The sequence below is a fragment of the Olea europaea genome, chromosome 7, assembly GCF_002742605.1.
Source record: "Olea europaea var. sylvestris chromosome 7, O_europaea_v1, whole genome shotgun sequence".
In the NCBI taxonomy this organism is placed as follows: domain Eukaryota; kingdom Viridiplantae; phylum Streptophyta; class Magnoliopsida; order Lamiales; family Oleaceae; genus Olea; species Olea europaea.
The window spans coordinates 9,279,229-9,299,481 of record NC_036243.1 but is presented as its reverse complement, the minus strand read 5'-3'; the positions used below and the strand labels follow the sequence as shown (position 1 = coordinate 9,299,481).

The window sequence follows — 20,253 nt, the reverse complement described above, 5'->3', positions numbered from 1 at the left end:
GTTCGAAAAGATACTAAAAACTTATATCTTGTTTACCTGTGGCTAAACAAAATAATGAAATACTAATGAAAAATCATGAATTACGTCTAACTAGTTCTATACTATTACCTAAAGCAAACGCAATATCTAGACAAGGACGCGAACGTAGAATAAATCGTGGACGAAATAATCAACCAATCTATCGACAATAATACAACAGTTTTAAAAAGCACCAAACAAATGAAAGTAGCACATACAAAAAGAAGTATGAAGAAAATTGCTTTAGATGTGGAATGAAAGAGCATTGGTCACTTATTTATCGTATAGTAAAATCTCTTGTAGATCTTTACAAAAATTCAATCGAGGGAAAGGGAAAAATGGAAACAAATTTTATTGATCATGATGGTCCCATTGATGTGATTCATTTGGATGTCTTTGATTTCTTTATTGATCCAAATGAGAATAACGACCAATTAATTGGGGGTGGTGTGATGAAATATATAGATTAACTTACTTTCTATGCCTCTTATATTCCCTTTATTTTAGAAATTTAATTTGAAATATATTTTTACTTTTCGCAAAAAATTTGAAATTTTATTATGCATCGTTAATTTCATAATATTAAATTATGTTTACCTTTTTAAATTTAAATTCAAGTTTTTTTTTTAAATATATCTATTTTGTTATTTTTATATATTCGTGATGGATTGTCAAGATACCTACTTGATTGATAAATGTAACTTCACATACTATTCTTCAAGACAAAATATTTTTTGGATTTAACATTAACAAAAAATAATACTAATACGATATCAAGTACATCGAATATCGTTGAAAACTCTAGAAGAGCTTTTATTATTTTATCAAATAATAAAAAAAAATATTGACGATGCACTTTATTCTAGCAAATCCAGAATAAATTTGTTTAATTTCAAATATACCCACTGCAATGGATATCATATTGAAACAATACAAGAAAATAATGTTGAATATTTTTGCGTAATTTCTTTTGTATATGGTTATAAGCAGATAAAAGAAAAACTCCATGCACTCACATCTAATATGTACTTTACATTTATGAAATTGGTTGAATCAAATATTGTTACAAACCAGAGTTCATTGACTTAAAATTTTTTATATTTTGACATGACCGACTTTGACATTCACGAGTTATAATGATACTTTGAATAATAAATAACTCACATATCCTTTAAAGAATCAAAAGATTCTTCTACTTAATAATTATCCATGTATAGTTTGTTCACAAGACAAGTTAGTCATTAGACCTTCAACTATAAAAGTCAATATTAAATCATCAACTTTCTTGGGAAGAATTCATGTAGATATATGCGAGCCAATACACCCACCATGTCAATCATTTCATTTTTTTATAGTATTAATTGATTTTTTTACTAGATAATCACATGTTTGCCTACTTTTTCACTAAGAATGTGGCGTTTACTAGACTACTTGTTCAAATCATAAAATTACTGGCTCAATTCTCCGATTATTCAATCAAAACTATTCGTCTTGACTATGCTAGTGAATTTAGATCACAAAGATTTGATAAATATTGTATATCAAACATCAGGATCTGCTTTAGTGGATATGCAGATACATGTTATCTTTCTTACCCACAAAAAATTAAATCACAAACATGATGTGTTTATACGTGGAGAAACAGCTATATCATGGAAATCTATGAAGTAATCCTTGACAGCAACATTCTCAAATCATTTTGAAATTATTTCAATCTATAAAGCAGATCGAGAATGTGTATGGTTGAGGAACATGAACCATCATATATATGTGTCATGAAGGTTAATTTCAACAAAAGATAGTCCAACAATTTTTTATGAAGACAATGCGGCTTGTATTGTACAACTCAAATGAGGTCATATCAAATGTGACAGAACAAAGATATTTCTCTAAAATTCTTTCATACACACGAGTTTCATGATAGTAATGACATCGATGTCCAATAAATTCGCTCAAATGACAATGTGGGGATCTATTCACAAGAGAACAACCGACATCTACATTCAAAAAATTGTTTGTTGAGATTGGAATGTATCGATTCAAAAATTTTCAATAATCAACTCAAGGGTAGTATTTATACTGTTTTTCATTCGCTTATGTTTTATCTCATCGAATTTTCCTAACAATGTTTTAATAAGGCAAGATTTATTTTTAATACTACAAAAATAACTGGGCTTTTTTCCTTCGTTTGATGTTTTTGTCCTATTACATTTTTATCAAACAAAGTTTTAGGGGGTGTTTGATGGCATTTTTATGTAAAAATGCAATTTAAAATAGAAAATTGATGTGAAATGTGTGGTTGAGAAATAAGAAAATATTTTTTATTTACGTGTAATATTATTTTAATAAAGAATGTGCGGTTGAAAAAAAGAGAGAGAAAAATGCATTTTGAAAAAATGGCTACCAAATGGAGCCTTAATGAGACATGTATTTTATAATCTATCATTTAATAGGAGTGTTGTAAATAATAAGTTTATTAGAAAATGATAATTGTATCCTTGCGACTTTAAAAATTATCTTTATATTCCTAATTCTTTCCTATAAATATGTGACTCTAGTTTTTAATAAAACAGAAACAAATCTATTGACTTCTCTATCATCTCTTTTAATAAAATGCACTAGCTATTAAAGGTAATTATTTTATATTTAAAAGAAGCCAATAAATTGACCAGGCAAATTTTCAACAATTCAAATGGCAATTCAGTGGCAATGTCGTAAAATTGAAGCTAACACGTGTCAAATTATTAACCTGATGTTCATGGTCTAAAACCCCTAGCTGTACCTTTCGTTTAAACCCCTCATTCTGTGCCATTAAAATTCAAAACCCTCGTGTAATTTCGTGCGCCGCCATGACAGTGCTCAGCCGTCTGAGAACGGTGGTGCAGCCACTTGTATTTCGACTTAGTCTCAACAAGAGCCAGCGAGCCTACGGGTCGGCGGCTGCAGCTCAGCTGGACTACGATTACTATAATGATGAAGATGAGGAACCGCAGGGAAAGGAGAACCGGAGAGCAATGCCGGAGGCAACGCCGCTGGAGGAGGGGTGGGACACAGTGGGGAGGGGAGCGCAGTGGGTGATCATGGGAGATCCAATGGCGAGGCAACACATGTACGCCGAGAGGCTCTCGAAGATTTTAGACGTCCCTCACATTTCCATGGGCAATCTCGTTCGTCAAGAATTCCACCCTCACTCTTCCCTCTACAAACAGGTGTACTTCAATTTTTTCCTTTACCGTTATCCTTTTTAAAAATGGCTTGAATGTTAAAGAAATCAAGAAGTGTGTTTGATTGTTTTTGGACGGTGAGTAAAAGGAATTGAATTATGAGCAAATGAATACAAAAAAAATTCTTGAAGATCGAAGAAAATTGAAGGCTTTGGGTCGATTCTTCTCTTGGTTGACTCAGAAGATGAACCTAAGCGCACGTCTGGTTAAGCTTAAAATGTTTCTTATTAGTGGCTAAATAAGCAAGTTCGAAAATAATTAATGTTTGAGGTTTCTAAATTCAGAAATGTGATTACTTTTGGTTGGCTCGGAATTTGGAAGCCAATAGCTAAATGAAAGTACTCTTTGAACTTTAACTGAACAAGTTCGTGCCATTTTCCTTAGTTAACGTATGGGATTAGCCTGCCTTATAGAGAAGTTCATCTCCTCCTGATCGAGCCTTACTGGCTGACACCGAGAAAAAATAAATAAATGAAAAACCATTGGTTTATCAAATTACTGTCTTCCAGGAAAAAGATTCGTTAAAAGACACCTGACCTCTTCAGTATGTATCCAGGCCTCCTTTTTTGTAGCATAATCTTTTTTTTCTTGACATTTTTCATTGTCTTTTTCTTTCTATTTGATCTTGGTACAGATTGCTGGAGCAGTGAACCAAGGGAAGTTAGTCTCAGAGGATGTAATTTTTGGTCTGTTGTCTAAGAAATTGGAAGAATGTTACTGCAGAGGTGAAACTGGCTTCGTTTTGGATGGAATTCCACGAACACAGATTCAAGCTGTAAGTTTTTAGTTCCTATACAAATTTTGCCGAATTTATTTCTTCCCTCTTTATCTAGTGCAGCTTTATTCTAGACCTTATCAACACATTCCTCTTATTTTTTACTTGATAGATGATAGATTTCACAATCTTCATATGAAGAATATCAAAATGGCCAAGACTTTAAATGATATTTGGCAGTCGTGAGTGTTTCAGATGTTATAAATTGAGTTGAAGTTCTTTTTGCAGTCTGTTAAGTTCAATTTCAAGCTCCTGTTTCATGTTATCAAAATTTAAGCCTCAGTTTGGCTACCAATTTATAAGTTCTGTCAAGGACAAACATCAATTTCAACTTTACATTCATAAATAATATTCATTTATTATCCACACCTTCTTTAGGATCCACTACTATTCTTCTTTATAAATTGGTTTATAAATCTGTCAAACGGAGGCAAACATTTTTATCCAGTTTCGTCCATGCACATCTGAATTTGACAGTTGTCTGTGCTTGTAGTATTGAATGTCTGTTGTCCAAATTTTGACTGCTATTGCATAAACCTATTGTTCCGATACTAAAGGAAAAGAAGTTAAAATTCTGTAATAAGATTCTGTGAAGAACTTCGATCTATATTGGTTTCATATGATGCAGGTATTTTGAATATTTTGTTTGTTTATGTTAATTTTTTGGTGTTTACAGGAGATCCTGGATCAGATTTCTAATATAGACTTAGTGCTGAATCTCAAGTGCACAGATGATTGCTTGGTGAAGAAATCACCAGGGAATGGAATCTACACTCCTCCAGAACACCACTGCATGGCTTGCTCAGGATTTGATCCAAGCTTTCAGCCGCAGAATGATCCTCTGAGATCTTCCAATGCTGACACGGATACTGCCTGGAAGGAGAAATTCCGTGTGAATGCAGAGCAGGTAAGTCCATAACAGGGTTTAAACTTAACATTTACTACCTGTGTCTGATTTTTGGAGAAAATTCATTGAATTTTGATATAGTTTGGAGAAGCATTCCTGATTAATTTGTTGTGATTCAATGTTCTACTCTATGTGAACTTTAATATGATTATAATTCATAATTCATTATTTATGCAAATTAAACCCTAATTTTGCATAATCAATATTCCAAGACTTGGAACAAGATGACTTTCACAATTTCAGGACTTTCTAGAATAGAAATCAATTGTAGATGAAAAATCTTGCCTTTAGGTGTTTTCATACATTCTTGACAGGGAGAAAACTGTATATACATTGGGCAGAGAGAGGACCAAAAGCAGTCATTTAGAAATATCTACTCAACTGACCAATAGGGATTTATCACTTAATGTTATTAGTCATAATTATCTTTTAATTATGGGCCACAAAATAAAGAAATTGTGGTTCTAGCAAAATGGCTTTCATATAAATACATTTTAGTTTGGGAGTCGAGGGCTAAAAAAATTTCAAGCCTGGCTAATTTGTTCAAAAAAAAAAAAAATTAAATGGGCTGAAGACTGGACGGGGCACCCCTATATCCGCACCTGTTGGGAGTGCTCTTTTTAGTTTTATCAATGATATGCTGAACATGCTCATTCTGGATTTCAAAATTGCCCCCATTCAGTTAGTAGAATGTCAATTTATTGTATATCCAATGAGAGATAGGCTGTACCATGGACATGATTTTCGTGTAGAATATTTGCAATACATGTTCTAAATTTCTGCCAATCATTTCCGACTTATATGTCAATTCTGGTTCATTTTTTTCTTCTCTTCAGTTGATTCTGTCTTGAGGAGTGGAAATTCTTACATTTCGTTTTTTTTGGCTGTGAACTGTAAAATTTATTTTCTCATCTCAACAGTTTAACCCCAACATGCTAATAGGGTACATTTTGTTTTCTTCAGAGGAAACCCTTAGAAGAATATTACAAGAAACAATGTAAGCTTGTCGACTTCCAAGTGAGCGATGCACCTGGCGACACCTGGCGAGGCCTATTAGGCGCGCTTCACCTTCAGGACACGAAGGATTTAGGTTCTGCTGTCTAGTCAACGCATAAATTGACTGCATGATTTTGGCCAATTTATTTTTCAGATTGTTTGAATTCTCATTTCGGTGTGGTAGTATTGCAAGGAATACGAGTGCATTAGAGTTTGTTGGAGTTTTGTAGTAAAATATATCTAATTTTGTTTCGAGAGATTCAAAAATTATATTTATTGGTTATTATGTGTAACAAGAGCGTACCGAGCATTATAAATAGAAAGATTTTTCTGTCTAGCCAAGCTACAATTATAGAAAATTCATGTACAAAATGGGTACAGAATACATACATGCAGGGTAGATGGGTTATTATTTACAATATTTTAATTTGGACCCCATGTGACTGTCTGTAACATTTCTATAGAAAATTGTTCTGTACAATTGGCTTTCCTCTTTTCTGTCTCCCTCATACCGATGCAACGGTTTTTGTGTTTTGCTTGTATGCACTTTTGCTGACATACAAAAGTATCTATCTACTCTGTCTCAAATTTATTTTCTTAAAAATAATGTTATGTCGCACCCGTGGTAGTGGAACACCAATTTAAATTGGCACACTTTATGAGTTCAATTAAATTGATTGTTTGATTTTATATTTAAATGAACTTATCGTTTAATGTCATCCATTTAGACTGATATTAAGCACTAATGGAATTGAGTAGTATTACTCTTTTCTTAATGGATTTCTAATTTTTTAACGTACTTTTTGAGGTAAGATTCGAGTAAGTAATGTATGTATATAGAGACGACAGCTAAAAGTAACTTTTTCCTCTCCAAATGTTCCAATATAAAGTTGGTTACAATAAGTTTATTTTTAAAGTAATTTTTTCATCCAATCAAAACAGATTTTTAATAGGTGGCTGGAGTGGCACATCGTTCATGTTTATAGGTAGAGATGGCAATTTACCTGCCCCTAATGGGGAAAAAAAAAACCCGCCCTTATGGGTTGAAGGGGTAGAGCAGGGCATAATTCCCTTCCTCGTCACGGGTCAAGGGGCGGGGCAAGAATCCGCCCCGTGAATATTTTAAAAAAAATAGTATTTTTTTTTATATTATTTTTTCGAGTGTTTCTTTTAATATTGATGTTAATTTGAACATTATTTGCTTTGAATTTGTATTTTATAATTTAATAGTATAACTCCAAATTTTGAAAATGTCTAATAAAAAAAATAAATTAAATTAAATGGGACAGTAAACGGGGCAAAAAATTGCCCCGAACCCACAGCGAGGCGGGGTTGGGGCCGCCTCACCCCGTTGCCATCACTATTTATAGGAACGCCCACAAAGTAACATCCTCAACATGTAGATGTTACAGTTGGGTAGGAATCTGATTCGAGATGCATTGTGGAGAATTCTAATCCCTATATTTGGAGAATAAAGACATAACATCTCATCCACTCGTCTGGAAGACATGTATTCAATATGATTTTAGGCTTTACCTAGTTCAACACGTTCTGCGCATCTGCTGTATCACTCGATTCCAAAGAACATCCTTAACAAAGTTCGAATCGATCGGGTTTAAGAAAAGGGACTCTTACAAGCTTGCAGTTAAGACAGGACTGGATCTACGATTTTCTGCCTGCCATCTTGGTGTGACTACCTTATAAAACATGATAAGCATTTCAAATCACAAATTTGACAAATACTAAGTAATTCGAAAACCCTTATAAAATAGAGTATAATAAGAGGATCCTACAAAAATGTGTGAATAATAAATATATTCGATTAGCTTAAATTATAATTTAAGCTTTCACAAACATGCATTAGTAACTAAGTAAACGTCTTCAACATGAATCTTAACTCATGTTTTGTTGGAACCAGCAATAAACAAAATGAAGCTTTAATTTTATGTTGTCATCTAATTTTTGGCATCTCGAGGCTTTAAAAGAAACAATCATTCTACACGTACATCAAATTTCACACATTTTTTCACAGCACATACATGCAAGTGGGTGGGATTCATGATTAAAATAATCGTGGACCCCACCTTCGTAAGTGGGTGTGAAAATTGCTGTGAAAAAACATGTACAAACAGCATTTTTCTAAAAGAAAACTGCATTGGACCAGACATATATTGACATTTTATAAACTTAATAGTGATTAAAGAAGCCATGCAGACCTGGAAGTAACCACCTCTTCACCCCCAACTTGATGAATGAGAAAGAACTTTGCTATTTTGTACATTAATTTTTGACACGTTATTTGATACTTGCATTGTTGTCAAGTGTCAATTGAATGGAAAAACTGTTTGAAATTTAAACTGTCCAACAGAGTAATATCACGTGGCAAAATATAAACTAAAGTGTACATGTAGCAATGTTCAATGAGAAATTATAATGAGAAAGGTTCACGATTCCCATCTAAAATGGATCAAAAAGAGCATATCCCTCAAGCATAGAGGGAACTGAAATTGCATTAAACTAATTGCTGTATCATACACTATTTCATTTAGCAAAAATCCTTTCAATCGTGATCGGCCTACAAGCGACTCGGCCAATATAAACACAAAGTTGTAAAAATTTTCTCCAATTTCACCATATGCCTCCGACATACCATCTTGAAGAGAATTTCTGCATCGTTGTACACGAAAAATAATTACAAAGTTTGGAACTATAACTAGAAAATACTGTCCAATTTGTGATGGATAAACGTGTTAAAAAAGAAGAATATGGTGCAGGCCAGAACTTCGAGGAGGATAAAGAAGGGACAACGAATGTCATGTTCAGATTCACACTTCTTAGTCATTAAATAAAAAAAAAATGAAAAAAAGAAAGGAGTTATACTTACACTGGTCCACAGTTAAAAAAAATTACACCCACTTCACATTTTATGATGATATAACATAATGGAAAATCATTGTTGTACACTCAGTACAGTAGCGTAACTATGAGAGATCAAATTACACTGATTTTCTTGCCTGGGGAAGTTTTAACTAGTTTTCTGGGAATCCTCTACGCTCTTACGTAATAGAGATATAACTTGAGCTGGATCAGAAGCGCCAAAAACCGAACTTCCTGCAACAATGCAGTTTGCTCCGGCAGAAGCTGCCATATCAATAGTTGAAGGTCCTAAACCACCATCCACCTGCAAAATAAAATCAAAGGCCACTCTTATTAAGAGCCTAGACAACAAGAAACAAAGTATTTTTCTTAATACTTTTGGTGTCAACTATATGAATCTTTATCCGCCACTTGTTTCATAGCGAAATCAACAAGAATACATTGGTGGTCACTAAATTTTTGAAGAAATTTCATGTTGGCATTGAACTTCATATTATCACATCGGCTTTTCCATTAGCCAAAGTAACAAGCATGGAGAGAATGATCAAGTTGTAATAAATGTTCAAGCATGGCGACCAATTTAGAACAAATAAGTTAATATGAAAAATTAAGGGACCAGCTGACCACCAATGTTCTTAACCCAAATCCTAAAAGCTTTACAGGTAAGACTAAAACACATAAAAAAAATGGACAACTATTTACCCTCATCATTACACTTCAAACGTGTGAGAATGCTTTTCACACTAGTATGCAACAAATTTCCAGTTACTCAGAGTCTTAGGTAAAATGGTTTTTCTTTGGAAGCCAGTTTGATCTCAGTTTTGTTGAGGCTGGGTAAAACTAATAACTGAAGAAACCACTATCATAAGGACAAATATTAACTCAATATCGAGAACAGTTATGAGACAGCTAACGATATCTAACCACGATAAGGCACCAGAACTCACCTCTATGTCTAGTGATGGATAATTCTTCCGCAGTGTACGCACCTGTAGTCCCATGGATGAATCATGAAATTTGTGCTAATAATAGAAACAGAGACAAGAAAAATAAATGCCAAAGAACAACATTTACGTGCCTTATCCATCATTTCTGGCATGAACTTCTGCCCACCAAATCCAGGTTCAACAGTCATGACAAGAACCAACTCCACAGGATTTTCATCTTCAAGCTGCAAGGCACAAAAGAAACAAATCATATGGGAGGCTTTGCAGAAAAGTATTTTACTTGTACCATTTTGGGATGTTAAGTACAATGGGTTGTGTACATATATCAAAGCAATAAGGACAACACACACTTCAAAATCAGACGATATGGAATATGTTCTTTCGAAGAAAAAAAATCCCAACAAAAAGAGGGAACAGCTTACAAGTGGATACAAGTCTTCAATAGGTGTTCCAGGCTTCAGAGAAACACCAGGTGTCATGCCCTTTGACTTAATCAGCTGCACGAGTTCTTTCCAATTATCTGCAAAGATTCTTAATTCATATGAATGGTGGGCTGAGCATGACATTCAAAGCAATGATAATTTAAAATCTAAAAAAACATGGTTTCACATTGGTAATGTCATTGTCTAATATAAATGGTGTGAAAGGGCAGCTAAAAGGGTAGAAGTCCATACAATCAATTTACCTTTTGAGGCTTCAATGTGAAAAGTAAAACCCGAAGCACCAGCTTTCCCTAATGGTTTGACGTAATCAAGAGGATTCGTAACCATGAGATGGCAATCCAAATATGCCCTGAAGAAACATTTACTCTTTTTCAATAACAAAAATACCAAGAAATAGCATGTTTGGTAGGGAGAATTGGATAGCACTAGACTAATAAAGAACAAAAAAAGTTAAAAATTTTGTTCATTTAACTGTCCAATTTTCTCCAATACTGAATGCCAAAGACGTTATAAAGGATTACAAAAGTTTGTAACTAGAGGAAGTAAGAAAGTTTTACTTTGTGTGCTTTCTCAGACTCTCAATAACAGGGGCACCAATGGTAAGATTTGGGACGAAGTGCCTATAAAATTCCGAAAGTGCAAAAGTACATAAAATTTATGAGTGAAAAAAAGTTAACGGTGTAAAATAATAAACTTATATGTAAAAAGCCTTTGTGTCTCCTTGTATCTGATCATCATTTGCAACACGCATGAAAATTATATAACCGGTGTCAACTATGCAACCTACCCATCCTGCAATGAACCAATACAAGTTTCAATTACATTTCAAAATCTTAAGTAGCTTCTCATGTTAAGTATGCAAAATTGAACTACACAATCGTGCAAAGATAAACTAGAACAGTGAGAGTAACAAGCATACATAAGCCTAACCAATATTGCAAGAAACTTGAGAGAAGGGTAAAGGTCAAACATCATAGCTATATGCTCTCCCCTTCTAGCCAAAAATTTGTACTACTACACCATACAACTTTTCCCGACTCTCAGAATTTTTGAGCTCGTCCTCATCTACTTCAAATCCATAGAAAGCAAAAGGAACAGTAAGGAAATATTTCAAAAAAAAAAAAAAAAAAAATCATTATTTAAGTGTACGTTACTGAAAATTGTTCACAAATGCATTAAAAACTTAATTAGAAAAAACATCGAACCATATAATTACAAACTATAGAGTCTGTAACTACATTGATGTGTAGGTATTGAATTTAATTATAGTTATCTACTAGAACAACAACTTAGAAAGAAATCCCCTCCCTCCTCCTGATGGAGATAAAGATAAAGATAGAAAGACAGATAAAGATAAAGATAGAAACAGAAGTTCAATAAGATTTTAATATCGAGTTTAATTTAAATTAGGTTTGTTTTGATTAGATTAGATTAGATTTAATAATGCGATAAAGTTATAGTTTATTAGAACCCTGTTTGACCCACATTCTTTAAAAAAAATTAAAATTAAAATTAAAATTAAAAATTAAAAAATGATTTGACATTATTTCAACTACACATTTTTCAATAAAATAATATTACAAGCAAATCCAAAAGTTTTTTTTATTTTTAAATCACACATTTCCTATCAATACACAATACAAAAATGCATTCTTATAGAAATAATGTGGCTCAAACAAGAGCTAGATATTCTTTTGATTTTAGTTTCTTAGTTTATAAATAGAGGACTTATTCATTGTTATTGATATCCTTGATTATATGAATAAAATTAATATCCTTTTTGCCTCAATTCTTCTCTTCTTTGATTCTCTTTCTTTTCGTGTTCGTTATCAAATTACTACACGTGTCAATAATTTGGTATTAGATCAAGTTCTTTTCCTTTCGCCAAACAAATCTCGTTCTCAAATCTAATAATCTAGTAACCTTACCTAACCAACGGTTTTCATCTAATACATACACACTGTTGTTTCCACCACCCATTCAAGCCCTATAACCATCTTCATACAAGACAATATTTGAGCAGCACAAGCATTCGTCTTGACAGAAGTTTTCCTCTTTTTAGTTAGTAAAAAAATATCTAAAATAAAAAGAAAAAAAGAAAAAAAAGCAGCCTATAGTGAGTTCATCTTTTACTTGCTTTTTTTAGTTTCTAAAAAAAAATGTTGCTGTTACATTCTGCTATTCACAGAAAATTTTGCTTCTGATTTCAAAAACCATTATCACGATCCACTATATCCAAAACCAAAACTCCAAAACCCATAGCCCAAGCTACAAAAAATTCCCCATATACCAGCTCAATCACAACCAGGCCAACCCCAAAATGCCATCAAACCCACAATAAATATAATAATCTTTGACCAAACTGACCTAAACACCCATCGCAATAACCCCACCTATAACAAAACATACCTACAAAGCCCAGCTCCAAATGTCCAGCCTAACCCAATGCTCTTCCAACCCCAAAGCAACAACTGCTGTCAATGCCTCTCGCCGGCATTTCACTCTCATCGTCAGCCACAACCTTACTTTCAAGACAACATAAAATAATCCATTAACCAACCAGCCACCAAACCTGACAAACTTTAACACAGATGTGCTGCTAAATGCTTCAATATTTTGATGGACCACAATACACATAGACACCACCAGATCCACGAAATCTTTTTTTCCATCATATGAAGACGTTGCCACAATCCTCTCCATCCGAATAACCTTAATGCAAACTTCCACCGGCCTCCATGTCCAACAGTTTGCGACCGTTAAAAAAAAAAAAAAAAAAAAAAAAAAAAAGGTTACAAAAGAAAAAGAACAGATTTTTGGCTATTGTTGCAGAATTTAAATTGTTGGGAGTCCAATTGTTGAAAAATGAAAAACATCTTCTTCGACGTTTTTAATATTTTAATGAACTTCTATCTTTACTTGATCAAACTCAAGATTTGCTCTTACGAGTTGATCAATCATCCGTTGTTTTCATGCTCGCATCTCTTTCTATACTTATTGTAGTATTGGTACTCGATGAGCTATTGAAACATTCAGATACTTTTATACAAGTAGTTGCTTCTAGCCTTAATAGAATATTCTATATCCAGGCACTTGACACCTCTTATAGTGATGAGGCAATGCATGACAACTTTTCGTTAATTATATCAACAATTGCATCTCTCATCGACAAATCCACTAACTTGTATGCTAAAAGAGTTAGGATACTTGAGACAATGGCTAATGTGAGGTACAGTATCACCATGTTGGATCTAGAAATTGAACATATGATAAATGACATGTTCTAACATTTATTTTTAGCCCTAAGAAAAACTCATTTAGGGAACATTTTTACATCCATTGAAACAATTATGACCCTTATGTTGGAAGAAAGTGGCAATATCTCTTTGGACTTGATTAGCCTTCTTTTGAATCGTGTGAAAAGAAAAATAAGGAGCTTTTCCTGTTGCAATGAATGTAGTGGAAAAGATAAATGTACTGATACAATCAAACTTATTTGTCACACTCCCTTTGTACAATGGATGAGAGTTCTGAATAGTGTATTGTGTCTCCTATCTTGATCACACCTATAGTTGATACACTTAACACCAACATAGTTGGGGAATTACCTATAGCATTGCCACTGAAGTGAAACATTGCATGTGTCATTGACATCATGATAAAATAGATATCGCCTACTCTTTTACATGACTTTCACGTTGACTTCATCTTGGTGTTAACTCAAATACATGATACTCCCAGGTTGCCACGTTATTTTTCATGGCCATTGTTCAATGATAGCATATGTTTTTATCGACATTCGATTATTGTCTACTAATTACGCTTGTATTTTGTTAACTTAAAACCTCTATTTTCCCCCTAAGAAGCATCGACATAGCACGATACGTGTCGAAATGTCGACACACAATTTTTGGAAAAGTCTCGACATGATACGTCGTTGACATGTTGATTAAAAATGTTATTTTAAATTATTTTAATTTGATACGCTAAACTAATTATTTTTTATACTTATTTTAGTGTGTGTGTGTGTGTAATCAAATAATAAATAAAAATTAAATTTGATAGTAAATTCATACAAGTTTCTTAATAACGCAAGTTCACATAAAAAATTTACACGTTATTTTGTTAAAGAATAAAGTTGGAAAGAAAAAAATAAATTAAACATATTTTAGAAATAGAAATTTTACAGTTAATGTTATTGGGCCCAACAAACTTTTTATAGATTTTTACAGTGCATCCAAGAGACTTTTCATTACCACACATCTCTTCCTTATTCCTTATTTCTTCTTTTCTTCTTTCTTCTTCCTCAATCTCCTTCTCCACAGCCATAATCTTCTTCACAGTCAGTATTTCTTCTTCCAGCCATCTGCATTTTTTCATCTTCGACACGTTGCAAGGAACTCCGACATGCATCGACGACGTGTCGGAGATGTACATGTCGAAGCCAGCAGCATGTCCGTGCTTCCCAGATTGTCTCATTTCCCAATTTTCATGTTGAGATATAACACATAATTTATTTGAATAATGAAAATTATGAGCTTTTTTGTGGCGCACAGTTTGGGTGCAAATGTGTTCATGGTGATTATTATGCTTGTTTGCGTCTTTCTTTGACCAAATTTCCTAAACACGTTAAAAATAAAATAAAATTAGATCACTCACCTGGAATTAATTTATTTGACTGACCATCACACTTAAGTTAAAGTTTTATTTTCAATGTAGCAATATTATTTTCTTATCAGGATCCATTCGAGCCTTCGATATTGCAATCATTTATTTCTACAAGCCAGTATATTGTGTTAGTTCCCTGTGCTACTCTTATGCGCAGCCAATTGAAGTTTTTGAAGATAAGTAGCATAAGTTTGTGCTTACTAGAGTTACATGTCGATACTTGGTTAAGAGAAGAGTTTTCCTTGATCATATCATATTTTTGGACATGATTTGTAGCTTCAATTGTCATCAATTTCAATATTTGGTTTATAAGAAAAATCAACTCCTTAGCATGAGCTAAGCAATATGTTGTCAAGATTTAGTTCTGACACTTGGTTTAGACAAAAGATTGGCCTCCTTGAAGTATGACGTTCCAGTTTACCGTAGTTGAGTTCTCTCAATCGGGGAGAAACGATGAAGATATAGAGAGATAAAGAGATAGAGATAGAGGTTACATATGATTTGAATATAGAGTTTAATTCAAATCAGGTTTGTTTTGATTAGATTAGATTTAATTATTCAAAGTTCTAGTTTATTAGATATTCTTTTGATTTTAGTTTCTTGCTCTATAAATAGGGGGATTATTCACTGTAATAGATATCCTTAATCAAATGAATAAAATTGATATTCTCTTGCCCTCAAATTTTCTCATTTTTAATCCCCTTTCTTTTATCATTCGTTGTCAGATTACCACGCTCCTGCATCACCTCCCCTCACCCCAGGATCTGAAACGGGTGTCTAGCCTATTCATCCAACCATTCCATATTTAATCAGTTTCATAAGCACACAAGATTACAAGTATAATAACGATCCCATCTACATTTGGATGTATACAACGATAATAAACTAAGCCTTGTTCCCGATAAATTTGGGTTGGCTACATAAATATATATTGGCCACTACATTCAGTTTATTGCCAGATCTAATGGAAGATTTAGCAACCAGGATCATGTTTCTGAAGCTTACAAAATTTAATCACAAGCAAATAAGTAATTTCAAAACAAGTACAATTTTCTTGTTGAAGAAATTGTAGACAAAACTTATTTTGAACTTTTTTTTTCTCTGACAACCGAGTTATCCAGACATATTAAATTAACAAAAAGTTACCAAAGGCAATTTTTAATCAAACATACTCTGGATTCTTAGCAACTACATCAAACAATTTTAGCATTCAAATGTACATAATGAAATAAAAATCCCTGATGAGAGCTGGGGGCTATAAAATACCATGATGTCCATATGGAGCCAATCCGCACCACACTGGAGCATACGCTCTGCCTCCGATGCCAAATTGGAAAAGTCTGAAGATAGCATAGACGGTGCAATTTTGGGTTTCACCATGGCTGTAAATGATTCTTAACCACTCCAAGACAGCTAAGCAAAGACGAGATCTATTTCTTACTTCGGTTCTTTCACGTTCCAACTCTGGAGTACAAATGAAAAAGATAAAATTTTTAATTCCTATAACACAGTATAGGCTTCTTAATTGTTTTATTACACCTTTCCTCGGTTTTCAAAGGAAACATTTGATTTGTTTACTAGGAACCTAACCAAGTAACCTTAATCTTGAGCTGTTTATGAATTCCACAGATAATGAATCCCGGTTACAAAATTTCAATCCATAAAAGTTAAACAGGAAAATAGAAAACAAGCAGGATCAGAAAACAACAGCGGCCATTCATAATCAGCATAGAAACTCAATTAACCAAAAAAAAAAAAAAAAAAAAAAAAAAAAAAAAGAAGAAGAAGAAAATCATTTAGATTACCTGGAGAGATGGCAGCTAAAATTGAGCGGCGTCGTTGAAGGAGGTTCTGCAATTTCGCTAGATTGTGAAATTGTGTGGGAGAAATGACAGAAGAAGAAATTGTGTGGAGAGGTCCAATTGGAAAGAGTAGGTAAAATTAGCCTTGTCTGTTGTCAAAATTACGTGAATAGACGCACCTACCCACCTATTTCAAATTTAGGGTTATTTATTGGATTATTAGCATAAAATGTCCAAACCTTTGAAATTTACTTTGTAAAATGTCATAATCTTACATTTTTTATTTTGTATTTTTATCCCTATTTATACATTTCGTTGCGCCAATAATCATTTTTCATTCAATTTCTTAATAAAAATATGTGAAATAACGAATATATCCTCCTACGTAAAAAAAAAAAAAAAATTATAATTATATTTCCAAATTTTTAAAAGAATTAGAAACGAGTTCCTAATAAATTGTTAAAAATTAAAAAGAAATAAAAATCACTTTCTTTATTCGTCGTCCTCCTCCTCCAGCACTACTTTCCAATTCCACATTTTCCCCTCAATTTCACACTCAAATTATTACATCTTTGCTGAAATTAGAAAAGAAAATTACTGAATTTCACTATTTTCTGCTACTGTAAATGTTTCTTGTTATTGGGATTTTTATGAATAGGTATTTCTAAACAATTTCTTGGTTAATGAATGGATGAGGGATTCAAATTCAATGAAGAAGCCAAAAATAAATAAATAAATAAAGAAGGAAAGGATTAAATCAAGAGATGGATGGATGGAGAAAGAGAAAGGAATTGAATGCATTTCTGTAATAATATTCCAAATAATTTTGTCTCCTTTCTAACATTAGATTCAACAGGTGAAAAACATTCTTCAAAACCTGAAGCTAGTGTAAAAAGCAAATGGACTAGTTCATTCCCTGAAACCATCATTGAAAACCATAACCACTAATACAAAATCCCAGATTTCAAATTAAGAACTTCCCAATCCACTGTTGTTGGCCTTGTATCTCTCTCTATGAATCAATTTCACATAAGGTATGTTACTCTATTCTTAGTCAAACCCCGCTCGTCTCTTGCACTTATTTTCTTTTCGTTCGACCGTTCATTTGATTGTCGTAGTGCAAATAATCGTCGGACATTTAGTTCGATCGGCGTCCTTTGTTTTCTAACCGAGTGTTCAATGTGCAGATGATATCTACGTGGAGAGGACGAGGTCGAAATTCTGTTGGCACATTTTTTAAGGTCAACATTAAGAATTGTTCAAGCCATAGATATGACTACATGAAACCATATTGTCTATTGTGCACGTCGGTTTCAAACTCTAGTTATGCAATCAAATGTGTTTCTGCCAAAGAAGAGAATTGGTTTTCGGGATGTAAAGAGAGTGTTGGAGGAAGAGGGAAAAATGTGTGGGTTTCACATGAGGTGTTTTTTATGTAATTTATTTATTTATTTTTTTTAATAAAAGAGGCATCCAACTCAGCATTACCCAGTTTGCATTTGTAAACATTTCTATTACCCCCATTGCTAGTGGTGGTGGTGGTGGTGGTGGAAGAAGGAAAGAGAAAGAGAATTTTTCATTTTTAATTTATTTAGGATTCATTTATACTTTTAAAAAAAATAAATTTGGGAGTATGATTGCAATTAGTCATTTATTTTTCTTTATTTTTTATTTAAATAGGAGGGTATATTCATCAGAAAGTTTTGCACAATGAACTTCAAAGGTATAGACTGTACTAACAACTCTTAATTATTCCCCCTCATGGGGTAGTTGAGTTGGTGGAGTAGGTGAGCGCGGAGGTCTTTGGTCATGAGTTCGATTCCCCCTACTAACACTTCCTCGGTTGAGTCTGTTGCACAGGACTTGTCTAGAGTGGCTTTCCTGGTTAGCGTGGTTTGTAGGCTATTGCTCCAACCCGAGGATTTACCCAGTGCTCACTCAAAGGGTAGCGGCTGCAGGTTCCCCGTCATATTAAAAAAAAACGAAAACTCTTAATTATTTGAATGGTTATTGAATTTTGTTAGGTGTTAGTACTTAGTAATTGAACTTAAAAATGTATTGCAATAATTACTGAATTTTGCCAAGTATTACTAATTCATAATTGAATTTAAAAATGCATCTAAATAGTCACTAAGGTAAACATCCTATCATCCATCCATCGACTTGAGTGATGGATGGGTAATACAGCGTATGGTTCAGTGATCATTTAAATGTATTTTTTTATTCAGTTACTAAGTAGTAGCACTTAACTTAATTTAGTGACCATTGAAATGGCACTTGACATAATTCAGCGACAATTGGGACGCATTTTTAAATTCTATTATTAAGTTCCTCAAATTGATCCTTGTGAAAGAAAAAAACCATTAAAAATGAAGGGAAAAAATGAAATAGAGAATCAGAGGCCTATAAATCAAAGAAAATAGAACTTTTGCTGATACCCATTCTAAAATAAATTGATGACATTAGTCTTCAATTGAAATTTTACTATCCAAATGGAAGATATACGATTCTAGATTAACTTTGAACGATTAGTGAAGTCATTAAATCCCCGACTGGCATATCCCCTTCATCGACAACTACCGCTTCATTTACTTAAATTAACAGATTGTTTTAGTTCATTGACCATTTCTTCTTGTTGTTTTGATATTTTTGTTGTTATGCTTCTCCTTGCCTATGATGAAAAATACGTTCGATTTTTGAATCAACTGGTATCAGTTAACCGTATCTCAAACTTCTTATAAAAAGTTTGAAAGAGAGATAGTAGAAATACTAAAATAAATTGACATTAAAAATTAAATAGAGTAGTATGGAACAATTATTTCATTCAATTCATAATAACTAAGAATATATGTAGGAGATAGTTTCACGAAACTTCTCCTCTTACACTGACGAAACCAAATGTCCAGCCTTAACCTATATTCACTTGGAGCCCCCGCGCCCCCTCTCCTCCTCCTCCTCCTCCTCCTCCTCCTCCTCTTAAACTTAAGCTTAGTCAAATCTCCTATTCCTTTTTTTTTTTTCCTTCCCTCAAGCTAGTGTCCAAATTTAAGTGCAGCACTTCTCAATGTTTCAAGCACATTCTTAGAACCCAAACCTACCTTTAGAATGGTCAGCTAAATTCCAAGTCCATTAAGCCAAGACTATAGCCCTAAAATCAAAACCCACCTTATTTATATTCTAAAAATAATTAAGTAGAAATTACATCGAACCAGATTTTTTAAGCTACCGTTTCAAAAATCACATTTAATGTTTGTTTATACAAAAATCAGACGATAATTCAATATTTATAATAATATTATAAAATTAAATTAACTTATATGCCAATCCTATCTCCATCTACCCCACTTCATTCCCCCAAACCCTAAAATTTCCATTCTTTCTCTACTTCTCATTCGCTTTCTCGTCACCATCATCGACTAGACACTAACCCTGACAGCGACGAATGCGCTTCTCATTTGAGCACCAGTAAAGTACTGGTGTTGTGAGCACCTTAATTTTGAAATGAACCATACTTAATCCCCTAAATAAGAAATTTTTCCAATATTTGACCCTTTGATAATTTATGAAAGAATAATATTTTTTGCAGTCGCTTACTG

The 20,253-nt window shown here is 33.2% G+C and overlaps 2 protein-coding genes across 2 annotated transcripts; one reads left to right on the top strand and one right to left on the bottom strand.

The window, feature by feature from the left end:
- The first annotated feature begins 2,806 nt into the window (after nt 1-2,806).
- LOC111396912 (probable adenylate kinase 7, mitochondrial) lies at nt 2,807-6,257 on the top strand. Its single transcript, XM_023023519.1, has 4 exons — nt 2,807-3,227; nt 3,877-4,017; nt 4,694-4,924; nt 5,888-6,257. The coding sequence occupies exons 1-4, from the start codon at nt 2,868-2,870 to the stop codon at nt 6,026-6,028; spliced, it is 873 nt and encodes a 290-aa protein (XP_022879287.1). The 5' UTR covers nt 2,807-2,867; the 3' UTR covers nt 6,029-6,257.
- Nucleotides 6,258-8,777: 2,520 nt separating this feature from the next.
- Nucleotides 8,778-16,772, bottom strand: LOC111396911 (ribulose-phosphate 3-epimerase, cytoplasmic isoform-like). The gene is made up of 9 exons (XM_023023518.1): nt 16,661-16,772; nt 16,122-16,319; nt 10,975-10,979; nt 10,745-10,807; nt 10,430-10,536; nt 10,167-10,264; nt 9,876-9,968; nt 9,745-9,786; nt 8,778-9,101 (listed from the first exon to the last, which is right to left on the bottom strand). Exons 2-9 carry the CDS (start codon nt 16,233-16,235, stop codon nt 8,946-8,948), a joined length of 678 nt encoding a protein of 225 aa, XP_022879286.1. The 5' UTR covers nt 16,236-16,319; nt 16,661-16,772; the 3' UTR covers nt 8,778-8,945.
- Between the last annotated feature and the right edge of the window lie 3,481 nt (nt 16,773-20,253).

Excerpts from the sequence above, each read along its gene's own strand:
- LOC111396912 (XM_023023519.1), top strand. The coding sequence starts at position 2,868 with ATGACAGTGCTCAGCCGTCTGAGAACGGTGGTGCAGCCACTTGTATTT. Across the intron at positions 4,018-4,693 it reads CACGAACACAGATTCAAGCT|GAGATCCTGGATCAGATTTC; the intron begins GTAAGTTTTTAG and ends TGGTGTTTACAG. Across the intron at positions 4,925-5,887 it reads TCCGTGTGAATGCAGAGCAG|AGGAAACCCTTAGAAGAATA; the intron begins GTAAGTCCATAA and ends TGTTTTCTTCAG.
- LOC111396911 (XM_023023518.1), bottom strand. The coding sequence starts at position 16,235 with ATGGTGAAACCCAAAATTGCACCGTCTATGCTATCTTCAGACTTTTCC. Across the intron at positions 10,537-10,744 it reads AGTCTGAGAAAGCACACAAA|GGCATATTTGGATTGCCATC; the intron begins GTAAAACTTTCT and ends ATGTTTCTTCAG. Across the intron at positions 9,102-9,744 it reads ATCCATCACTAGACATAGAG|GTGGATGGTGGTTTAGGACC; the intron begins GTGAGTTCTGGT and ends TTTATTTTGCAG.